Source organism: Thalassophryne amazonica, chromosome 17, assembly GCF_902500255.1.
Source record: "Thalassophryne amazonica chromosome 17, fThaAma1.1, whole genome shotgun sequence".
NCBI lineage: Eukaryota > Metazoa > Chordata > Actinopteri > Batrachoidiformes > Batrachoididae > Thalassophryne > Thalassophryne amazonica.
In genome coordinates, this window is record NC_047119.1 from 29,422,781 (window position 1) to 29,435,353 (window position 12,573).

The window sequence follows — 12,573 nt, forward strand, 5'->3', positions numbered from 1 at the left end:
CTTTATTGCACTCCTACTTTATGCAATCTCCTCTGTTAATGTGCTCTTATTCACATTATTTTGGTCTTCAGAAAGTATTGAAGTCGTCTTATAATCAGAATCATCTTATATTTGGGTCATGACAAGTGACTGAGTAAATGCTGAAGTGTCTGTGTACGATCAGGTAACTACAGTTTGGATAACTGCATGTATTGTCTTTTAATAGGCTTTTATACATAAAGTTAATTTTGTGTTGTGCGTGTATGCTCCTTCGTACATGCACGTGTTGTTGATGGAGTCTTCGGGACAGTGGTGGTAGCAGTGACACCAAAGAGTGTTGTGAGCTAAAGCTGGAGCCGTGCTGCCGCTCTCTGCTGCCCGTCGCTCCGACGCTCCCTTCAGCAGCATGCCGTCCAACACGTTAGCTGAGACAGAGGGAGACAGACCAATCAAAAGGCTGCAATGTTACCACAGCAACAATGACCACAGAAAGTGTGAGTACAGGCAAGTAACACTGAAGGTAAACCAGCTGCACTGGACTGTAGCTGCATGAAGAACAGCACAGACACACGAGCGCAAATAAAATATAAGTCCTGAATGCATGAAACACGTGTCCACTAGGGATGTGGAGATTAATCGATATGAATTGGTATCTAGATACAAACGTGCGCGATGCAAGTGTATCGATTCATTCAGTGTGAATTGATTCAACTGATGGATGTAATCGTGATGGATCGGTTGCTGTGTGATTGCATCGATTTATTTCTGATGCACACTGAATGCACCACGCATGGAAGCCTAAAAGCACATTTCTACTGCAACAAATCTATTTAAAAATGGAGGCCAGAGACAATGGTGCAAGCAGTTTTATGAGATTTTTGATGCGTTTAAAACATTTAAATCAGGTATTTGAAATTATTTTGACTTTTTTAAGAAAGAAGGGAAACTTGACAAGACGCAGGTTGTTTGGAAAGTATGCTGTGGCTGCCGCTGCGCCCCGTAACTCAGAAAAACTGGTGAGAAAAGTTTCTCAAATTACTTTTGTCAAGGCGGTACTCTGGCAATGAGTGACTCACTTTAAGTCACTCATTGAGAGTGATGTTGTCTTACTGTTTACTGTACTGTTTAAGTTGTGACAGTGTGATTAAACAGGTTCCAAATATGAGGTAACTGATTCCTGTTCCTTAATGTTGAATCTTGTAAATTTGCTGCTTATAAGGAGTAAAAGAAATTCTCTGCCTCTAGTAGAATCAGAAGAAGAATACCATAATACCATACTGAATTGCAGCTTCCTATTTTCCATTTGAATTTTTGGTGTAATTTCTTTGCATCGAGTTGAATCGCATCGCATCACACCATATCACATTGTGATTCACATTGTATCAAATACATATCAAATCACATCGAATCGGGAACAGGAGTGAATCATATCACATCATAATGTCATGTATGGCTATATGTATCGTATCGCTGGTAGTGTATCGAGATGTGTTACAGTGGCCACAGTAATCACGACAACAAACTGATGGGACACAGATGATCAGCACAATCTGGTTCGGGTGTTAGAGCGGGTAGTCCATAAACCAAAATGTTTCTGTGAAGGCTCTCAGTTGTCCAGGTGGTTTCCATAGTAGAGAAGCTCGAATCTTCAACTGGACTGGGTTGCTTGATGCGAGGACATTTCGCTTCTAATCGCAGAAACTTCCTCAGCTAAAATTCTTGCTCTGGTAGTCTGACTTCTGTCTTGACTCTTGTAGAGAAGAATAACAGAAGCCAGCAAAAGCTGGAGCTTTAAACCTAACCAGACAGGGCAGCTGTCCCTCCTAACGATGGGACTGACGCCTCTCCTGACAACTCTCCTGATGACGTGAATGACTCATTACCATGAGCAAAAGACTGAAACTGCTTTGACCTGAGTACCCCATTGTAAACAGGGGAAAAAGCATGTCTCAGACCCCCTCCCCGGTTAAGGCTGGGTTTCAAATGTTTCACATACAATGCTTCCTTCACTCCCCTCTCAAACCATTACTTTTCTCTGGCTAAGATTTTAACTTCCTTGTCCTCAAACGTGTGGTTGGTGTCTTTAAGGTGGAGATGAACTGCAGACTGAGGTCCACTGGCTCCCTCTCTGCGGTGCTGGTATAGCCTTTTGTGGAACGGCTGCTTCGTCTCACCTATGTAGTGTTCGTTACAGTTTTCTTGACATCTGATAGAATACACTACATTGCTCTGTTTGTAACTAGGGATCCTGTCTTTAGGGTGAACTAATTTCTGTCTCAAGGTATTAACAGGTTTAAAGTAAACTGGGATTTTGTGCTGTCTGAAGATCCTCTGTAGTTTTTCCTCTACTCCTGCTAAATAAGGGAGAGACACTCATCTTCTTCTTGGCTCCGTCTCCTGTCTGTCTGGTCTCTTTGTTCTTTGGGACTTCTGCACTTTATCCAGGGACCATCGTGGGTACCCACATACTGCGAGGGCTTTCCATACATGTTGCTGTTCTTTAGCCCTTCCCTCTGTAGTTGTGGGCACCTGTAGGGCTCTGTGTTGAAGAGTCCTAATCACCCCGAGGTTGTGTCAGACTACCAGAGCAAGAATTTTAGCTGAGGAAACTTCTGCGATTAGAAGCGAAACGTCCTCGCATCAAGCAACCCAATCCATTCGAAGATTCAAGCTTCTCTACTACATAAACCTAAAGGTCAGTGGACCAATCCCTTGATTACTTCTGTATTTCGAGCAAAACACAGAAATGAAAACTGTTATAACCTTGAATTTGACTCACCAAGTTCACCCAAAATCAAAAGTCATGCAGCCAACAGAAAACTGATACATGACTTCACATTAGAAGGTGTAAGTTTAACCCAGCAGAAGCTAAAGTGCGGTCCTATGAAGGTATTGCAGGTGGGCTGTAAAAAGTCAATAAAATTTATTTTCAATTTGGTAGTAAGGTTTAAAATTGCACAAAATAATCTAATTATTTTTAAAATGTAACCAGAATTAATAAAACCTTTCAATGACAATGAAATGAAAGGTGATGTGACCAATACAAAGGCTGTACAGGAGTTTATTTTAGTGTTAAATGGTAACTATCAGTGTGTTTAACAAATTCCTCAAAAAGTCATTTTAAATACACAGTATAAGCACTGACTGATCTAATATTTTAATATTTAGCCATTTTTTCTGAAAATCCAATTACTACATCTTTGTGTGACCTTCAATCATACCATCAGGTTGGATCCAAATGGTTCACACACACAGACAGACATACAGGACGGAAAACAGCACCTGAGCATGCATTTATTTATTTATTTTAATGTTTTCTGAGGATTATTAAATAGAAGAAATGGTGTAGATGTAGTACATCAATAATCAGATGAAGACATTTCTAATTCAGATGGAGGAGAATGAAAGCCGTTCTGACAGCAGCACATCCCTGAAGACATCTGCGGACAGAAAGCTGAACCGTGTTTGTGTCACCGGAGAAACCAGATGGATGTCTCTGTCTCACTCTTCAGTTTGCTTCCAATTACTGGTGCATATTTCAAACAACATTAACTCCACGTGACAACACCTGTCATTTGCTTTGATCATCGCTGGATCAGTTACAAGTAAACCAGCTGAACATTTTGTCCTCGTTAACACAAACGTTTGCATAAAGGCACAAAGGTTGGAGGCGTGTGCAAACAGTGGTTCTAATCATCCCAAAATCCAAGAATAGCTCTCTGGAATATATCTGGAAACGTTTGATTAAAGAGTCACAATAACCGACATGTAAAAGTTTCAAAGATTCAAGATTCTAAATCACACAATGGGCCCTATCATTAACATCTGTGGTGCACATAGTGCAAGTGCATTTGGGGTGTGTCCATCTTCACTTCACCATTTACACAGCACATTATCTGAGTACAAATTAAGGCAAAGAGTATAAATGGTATTTAGTATTTAACGAGTTAACAGCATGTTTTGAACCAATCACATGGTCACCTGTCATTCCTTTTAAGACACATTGTTAATTGCTATTTAGATGGCAAACTCTGAAGTGAGAGGTTTTCTGGTGAAGATGCAAAGGGCCAAAGTGTGTGATTAGATCATTTAGACTCCAGACCATAAGTATTTGGACACAAACAATTTTTCCACTTTTGCCTCTGCACCCCACCACAAAGTAGTTGAAATGAAACTATGAAGATGTACTTGCGGGGTAGACTTTCAGCTTTTTCCCATGGGATTTATTACAAAATATCACATTGGCCTTATAGGAATTGCAGGCATTTTTAACAGTTACTTCTTTAACAGAAACCATAAGTAACTTCAAACTAAATATAATTTAATTTATACCACACCAAATCATAATGTACAGTGCATCTGGAAACTATTCACAGTGCTTCACTTTTTTCACATTTTGTTATGTTACAGCCTTAATTCCAAAATGGAGTGAATTCATTTTTTTTGTTTGTTTGCATTCTTTTTTGAAAATTTATTAAAAATAAAAAAAATAGGAAATCAGATGTACATAGTTATTCACAGCCATTGCAATGAAGCTAAAAATTGAGCTCAGGTGCATCCTGTTTTCACTGATCTTCCTTGAGATGTTTCTACAGGTTAACTGGAGTCCACCTGGGGTAAATTCAGGTGATTGGACATGATTTGGAAAGACACACACCTGTCTACATATCAAGTCCCACAGTTGGCAGTGCATGTCAGATATTCATAGACTAACCTGCATCTGAAGACATGCAGGTCAGGTGAATTGGAAACTTTATAATTGTCCAGGTCTCCCTTGTAAAAGAGATTTCGATTTCAATGGGACTAACCTGGTTAAATCAAGGTTAAATTAAATTAAATATGATGAACACTATGGTAATGTTTTACTTTCTATATAGTAAAACAGTAAAATGAAGGGATGAAGGGCAGGGTTTCTTTGCTACGGATCACCTGACAGATGATCAGGACTCATCAGTAAAACCATCAGAAGAGGTGACAGTTTGCAAAGGAAACGTGCACAGGCTTGGCCCTTTATGGCACACTGTTGGCCTCCCTGAGTTATAGGTTTCTGTTTCTGTGACTGGGGAAACTGTGCAAAGCTCAACTATTGTCTGTTGCACCAGTAGTCACAGCTTCAAGTTGAGGAACAAAGAAGGGCTTTCATTCATCAAACCTCCCACGTAGATTCTGGAAAGCAGTATCAAACATTTCATGTCTTCTTTTTAAGAAAACCCTTCAGTCATCCAGGGGGCTAAAATAAAGCTGATTCAGAACGCGGCAGAACCACAGCGGTGTTTTCTGTTACTTTGTGTAGGTGTTGTGATTTGCTGCCACCTTATCTTTGGATTCTTTCTTTTCTCTGCTGTGTAACACGGTTTGTCTGGTTTGAAGACAAATTCTGATGACAGTTTAATTCTTTGCATAAGAAGCAGGTCATTCTGGCGATGTAGCAGGAAAGCTGACATCATTTTCCATGTAAGGGAAGGATAACACTGCTTTGGAAATGGGAGGAGGCAGAGCAAAACCTCCAGGCGAGAATGGATGTCAAAGTCTGATGAGGAACAGAAGAGTCTCTACAAACAGAGTTCACTGCCATCAAAGATCTCCTCGGGATGGTTGTGATCATCTTCCTCTTAGTAGGATTCTATCAATCCAACTATAAAGTAAACTGTATATTATCAAAAAGTCATGTTTTCTGTTAGTTTTTATCAGTTGTATATATATGTAATAGTCATGCAGCATGCTGGATCCTAACACGCTGTGACATCAGCTCCTACTGTTGATATTGAAGTTTATTCCAGTTTGTTTGCTCTTTAAATCTACATACTTGACTCCCGTCTTAAAACTAAATCTAATCCAGACTGGAGCTACAACTTTACAATAAATCAATGAATTATTTCTTCTATAAAATGGTGTTTAAAAAGGCAACCACAACTTCCCAAAATTCACAGTAATTTCTTTTTCTTTTTTTAATGACTTTATAATTTTTTCAAAGATAATCAAAATATTTATAAATGCAAAAGAAAGTAATATTCTTTATAGAGTAATCAAAAAACTGAACTACTCCGTGGGTTTAAGGCCTAATATATGAAAATACACAGTAAATTTTGCTGAGTAAAATATACTCTGCTGGGATAACATTTGGTCCCAGTCTAAATAGAGTAAAATACACTATTACAGAGTGAAATCAGCTCTACCATCTTGTCAAATCAAGTGTTTCTACTCCAGTAAGAGTTGATTTTTTTGCACTGTGATAGAGTTGTTTTAGCACTGTGATAGATTATATGTTACTCTATTTGGACTGGGACCAAATGTTATCCCAGCAGAGTAAATTTTACTCTCCAAAATTTACTGTGTACAAGAGAACAAACGGGGAAAAAATTAACACAAACTAGTAAAGAAAACATGCCATATTGTTTCCCATGTAAGATGACCCTGATTATAAGATGACTGCCATTTTTCTTACTGAAGTCCAAATCTTTTTTTTTTTATAAAGAAAACACTTCTGCATTTTGTGGGAAGCCCCTCATTTTTTTTCCAAACAGAGATTGATACACTGCTGACTTTAAGTCCACCGTAAGATTTTTGTTGTGTGTTGGGGGGTGTGGCTGGATGTTTTGGTGTTCTTTTCTTTTCTTTGCTCTTCAGGTGGCATGGAAACTGATTTGTCTGTGGAGAAGGTGCTGGCTGAAGAGTCCTCACCCTCATCAACTTGGTGTTTTGTTACACAGTATACTTGAATTGTGATGAGAATTGTGCAGCTTGCTTCTCACTGCGGTGGCATGCGGATAAGTGATCCTCCACCTGTTGTGAGAAGCTGCTCATTTGCATAAAGTTAAAAAAGATACAGACCTGAATGTGTTGCTGATAGCGTGTGTCTTTTGAAAGATATTGTTGTAACTGCTGACTTACCTCACCTCTTCTTTGCTTCACAGAGAGTCAGTTTGTCGTGTCCACCTGGGGAGTGTTTGGCGGTGGTAGTGGGTCCAGGAGCGCCGGGCTTTGATCCTTACGGGCGCTGGAGAGCGTGCCAACAGTCACTCCACCAGAGGGACGCTTTTAAGTTCTTGCACTTTATTATGCACTAATGGGTGTAATAAATACATTGTTTTGTTATTGGAACCGCTTTCTGGTTATTTTTAGCGCTGGGTTCCGTCTGACGCAGGTCCGCTTCTCAACCCGCGTCGACACATAACAGTAGTTCCCGGCCATTCCATAATGGACCCAGCGGCAGAGGCGGTTCCTTTTGCCGAAAAAGTTCAAGAACACTTGGAGAAAATATGGGAGCAATTACAGCATCTCGCAAACCAAATTAAACAAACAGACGCCCGTGTTACGGAGCTTGCAGCGCAAGCCGTTCCGCTTCCTGCTGCTCCAGCTGCGGCACCATCGATACTAGTGCAGATAACTCCGTCACCCAGAGATTCGGCGTCCGAACCGATTGTTTGTCGTCCGGAGCCTTGTGTGGTGATGCTATGTTCTTTGGTTTCTGCTCAGTCAGGTTGGAGCGCCGCAGCTTTACGAGGAATGTTTGTAGTTGGGTTAAATGAGTCATTAAAAGACGAGCCGGCAGTCCGTGACGAGCCAAACGATTTAGATGAGCTAATATCGTTGGTGATTCGTCTAGATGATCGGATGAAGGAGCGTGGACGCGAGAGAGGACGCCCATCAGAGCGGGTTTTTTCGTCTCGGGGCTTTCCCCGACACAGATCCCGGCCGCCTCTTCTTCGCCCCACTGAAGCTCCTCCGACGGGACCTCTGGCTCCTCCTGTTGACGGGCCCATGCAGCTCGGACGAGCAGAGATTACTGTATTACCCCGACATGTAAGCGTCAAGAGAAATAATGGTGACGTATCTCCAAGTGTTCTGGGACAGGCAAAATAACACACATATAAAAAAAAAAAAAAAAAAAAAATCTAGCACGAGTAAATGTCTTGTTTTCTTTACATAGGGGTTATAATTGTTTGGGGAGTCAGAGGCGTATCTGGTGGAGTGAATGTTAGGCGGTTAGAAGCCCGTTTGGGCTCACTTCATTGTTAATTTTTATGTGTTTTTAGGTATTTTCTGTTTGGGTTGTTGGGTCGTTTTATTTTGTTGTTTTTTATTTCTCTACATCCCTAACCCCAACCTCACTTGCCCCAAGACCGTTTGTCTTGTGGGTTGTGGGGTGGTGCAGGTTGGTCACGCTGAGCGTTCTCAGAAGACCTCTGCACCTGGGGGGGGGGGGGGGGGGGTGTGTTTGAGGCGTTTTTTCTTGGTTTGGTTAGGGCCCGGTTCCACTCCAGCCTCGGTGAGCCTTTGTACCGTTCGTCATTGGTGTTGCCGGGGTGTGGTGCAGCGGAGACTTACCTCAGTCGGAGGGGTGGGCCGATCTGTTGCCGTTCGCCATTTCGGTAGTTCCACCCCTCCCGAGAGGCTGGGGTATGGTCGAGTTGGGGCACCGGACGTATTTCCGGTTCTCCGCTGCGCCTTGGGGTTGGAGCTGGGTTAGTTTTTTCCTGTTTCCTTCCCCAGCTTAATGTTTTGAGCCGTTCGCCAAAGTTGAGCCGCCGAGGGGCTCTGGGAGGGACCCGGGGTCTTTCGGGGTGCCAGGGAGGGTAACAGGGTTTATGGTCGTTTTATATCCCCCCGGGGTTGTTTTTGGTATTCCTCCGGGGGTTGATTTTTGATTTTGTTCTGTTTCCTTCCGGGTTCCACCTCCAGGGTTGATGGGACGGTCCTCTGGGGGGGAATTGGCTTGGAGCCAACTAGCCAAGTGTGACCGGGTCTGGGGTTCCGGGGTTGTGGGGAGGGTACCTCCTGGGGTTGATGGTACGGTCCTCTGGGGGGCGCCGTTTGCTCCATGTACACCTGGGGACCTTTGTGGGATCATGGTTCTGGCTGTTCCTCCTGGAACTGGCGATGAAGGCCTTCTGGGGGGGGTTGGACTCTGCAGGTCATTCTGGGGGGGTTGTTTGTTATTTTTCTTTTATGCATTTACGTTTGTATTGTGTTTGTGGGGCTGTGTTGGGTTTTTGCATTTGGGAGTTTTTCTTTTCTTCCCGGGGTTTGATGGGACGGTCCCCTGGGGAGGTTTTGGGTGGGTTTTATGTTTTTTTCTGTGTGTTGAATTGTACTGGGGAATGTTTTGGGGCTTTTGTTGATTCCAGCCGGCCTTCCAGCTGCGGTGCCTGTCCTGCTGTCTGTGGTGGACCTTAGGAGCGTGGTGCTGTCTGCTTCCTGACGTGGACCCCGGAGGGAGGTGTTGTTCTCGGGCCTGGTCTGTTCGGTCGCCGGGAGGCTTCCCGTTGATGGGGGGGTACTGTTGTGTGTTGGGGGGTGTGGCTGGATGTTTTGGTGTTCTTTTCTTTTCTTTGCTCTTCAGGTGGCATGGAAACTGATTTGTCTGTGGAGAAGGTGCTGGCTGAAGAGTCCTCACCCTCATCAACATCATGTGTAGCACCTGTGACTGGTGCTCACATGCAACCTTAAAGACTTTCAGCTGAAGCAGATAATTGGATGGCGTTCTGCATTTAAGTCATGTGTGATTCAAGCAGAACTGCCGGGAACTCGACCTTGTGATGTTCGTTTGTGAGACGCTGAGGACCGCGCCTGGGTTTGACACATCGAGCCCGTGAAGCAAGGAAGGGTGAGGACACATGCTGTCAGCACACATCAAAGGTGATTAAGTGTTTGACTAATTGTTGATAGTAACTTGGTGTTTTGTTACACAGTATACTTGAATTGTGATGAGAATTGTGCAGCTTGCTTCTCACTGCGGTGGCATGCGGATATTGATCCTCCACCTGTTGTGAGAAGCTGCTCATTTGCATAAAGTTAAAAAAGATACAGACCTGAATGTGTTGCTGATAGCCTGTGTCTTTTGAAAGATATTGTTGTAACTGCTGACTTACCTCACCTCTTCTTTGCTTCACAGAGAGTCAGTTTGTTGTGTCCACCTGGGGAGTGTTTGGCGGTGGTAGTGGGTCCAGGAGCGCCGGGCTTTGATCCTTACGGGCGCTGGAGAGCGTGCCAACAGTCACTCCACCAGAGGGACGCTTTTAAGTTCTTGCACTTTATTATGCACTAATGGGTGTAATAAATACATTGTTTTGTTATTGGAACCGCTTTCTGGTTATTTTTAGTGCTGGGTTCTGTCTGACGCAGGTCCGCTCCTCAACCCGCGTCGACACATAACAATTTTCTGACTTATGTTTAAGACTTCTGGGCTCATATTCTTCTAACATTACACTCTTTTACCCTATATTTCAGGACTGCTTGAGAGTTAATTGATGACGACACTGGATGAGCTTAAAGTCTGAATCAAAACTTTAAGGTTTTTTGTTTTTTTCAACCCCCTTTAACTCTGATACACACCAAACTTGGAAAACATATGGAGGTTCATGACTTACCCGGCAAACTTGCCAAAGATCAAACACTGAAGTCAACCTCTTTTCTGTCAGTCTGTTATCATTTGGCTGGTTTCTACCAAATTTGGTTTGTCAATGAAGGGCGACTCCAAAATTGCCCTGAAAAAATGTATTTTGCAAAAGGTCAAAGTAGAGAAATTTAATTTTAAATCCAATTTAAACAAAATGTGGCACACACGGGTGGATTCCATAATTGCCCTGTAAGGTCAGCCAGAGGTCAATCAATTGGGTGAGGGACAAAGTCATTGGGGTCAAATGTTAGATTACCATCACCATGACTGCATGCTGCTTTGGCTTTGTAACTGGGTCATAAAGGTTTAAAGATCTGTTGTGTTTTTGCACAAGTATGTAATCTATTGACTAACCCGCTAGTCTTCACATTTAAAAAAATATTTCTAATAATAAATGTTTGTGAAAAAAAATTCTACAATTTTTTCTTCATGAAAGACGAACACACTTTGCCTTAACAATACAAAAATTGACTAAATGATGAACAAATAAAACTTGAATTTACACAACTTATAAAGCTAAATCACTATGATTTACTTGTCAAGTGTTAAGTGATTTTCACCCATTTGTAGAGTTGGGTATCCTGAGGCTTTGCTCGTGTGTGAGGATAAAACAGAGCGTCACTCTTTGAGTGGATTGCATCGGCATCAGCAGCAACTCAGGCAAGACTTCAAAGTGTTATAACACTTAACAGTCTTTGTGCATCTCAAATCCTCACCTACGGTATGATCATGGACTCTGTGTGAGTGATATCAGCTGTGTGGCTGCAGTCAAAACTCAGGACAGGGTGAAGGCTTCTATCATCTGGTAAATACTCAGAAAAGAACTGCCGCTCCTTTGCACTGAACATAGACAGTTAAGTCTGTTGGGATCCACCTGGGTACGTACTTTTGCAGGTTTTATGTTCACTTCCACTTGGAATAACATGCAGGAACACACAAGTGCCATGCCCATGGTAGGAATGACTGAAGATCATCCAGAACATGGTAGACAACACATTTATGCTCTTTTTCATGCTGCCTTTGTTGTAAGTGCTGGAAACCGATGGACGGACTGTCCAGAGGAGCTATTCTGAAGCAGAACTGTGTGATGTGAAGCCACTCTTAGATGCAGCTGAAACTGCATTTCATTAGAGACCGGAGATCAATACCAGCAACAGTATTATAATATTGGGTTTTGTATTTCCATCAAGAGGTTACTGGAAATCGATGTGTGGTACAATTACTGCCATTAGTAGCGATGAGTGAAATATTGACATTAGTAAGATTTATTTTCTAGCAGACACAGAGACAAAAATTAGCTCTATGAAGTGTTCCAATTAACATAAGCGCTGTAGCTTTTTAATCTGAGAGCTTCACAGAGATTCATCACAGGCGGCTGAAGCTCAGAGGATGACAAGGGAGATAAATTAGTCCAGGTGGACATGATAAATCACCTCCAAGAAGGCATCTTCCCCAGTGTCTCCAAAGAGCACTTTGACCTCAAGGGGTCACGACCAAACTGCAAAGGGGCCATATGTCCTCGACCACCTTACCAACACACCCCCACCCCCCTTCACCCACAACAGGCTTCAAAGACACAAGACACATGCACCTATGCGAGTGCACAAGCATGCATGTTCTACATTAGAACACGTCTGAAGTGCACATTCCGATCTCTCGCCTCCTCCTCGGCTACACGGACACCAGGTCACCACGGTACAGCTTCCAACATGCTGTTTTTGTTTAGCATCCGTGACCATGGAGTGCCGTGAGGGTCGGGTGTTTGGTTCACACACACGTGGCTGCAGAAGGCTCTGAGACGGACTGCCTGTGAGCCTGGACTGACATGGTTCATTCATGGTTCATTCACAGCACTGTTGGGCAAAGCTGTTCTGAAATTCTGAAAAATAAAGTTTAGCATTTACACTGAACAAAAATATAAACACTTTTGTTTTTATTCCCATTTTTCAGGAGCTGAACTCAAAGATCTATTGAATTAAGATTTATTGTGGCCAGCCTAAGGCACACTGGTGCAATAATCATGCTGTCTAATCAGCATCTTTATATGCTACACCTGTGAGGTGGGATGGATTATCTTGGTAAAAGGAGAAGTGCTCACTAGCATGGATTTAGACAGATTTGTGAACAATATTTGAGAGAAACAGGTCTTTTGTGTAGAAAATGTTTTAGAACTTTGAGTTCAACTCATGAAAAAT

General features: G+C 42.5%; 1 protein-coding gene across 1 annotated transcript in view; it reads right to left on the reverse strand.

The window, feature by feature from the left end:
• Window positions 1-12,573, reverse strand: part of bmpr1bb (bone morphogenetic protein receptor, type IBb) — a 132,358-nt gene that overhangs the window by 11,615 nt on the left and 108,170 nt on the right. The window contains exon 4 of the mRNA XM_034192499.1: window positions 257-404. Coding sequence (XP_034048390.1) covers window positions 257-404 — 148 coding nt within the window. The remainder of the gene's footprint in view (window positions 1-256; window positions 405-12,573) is intronic.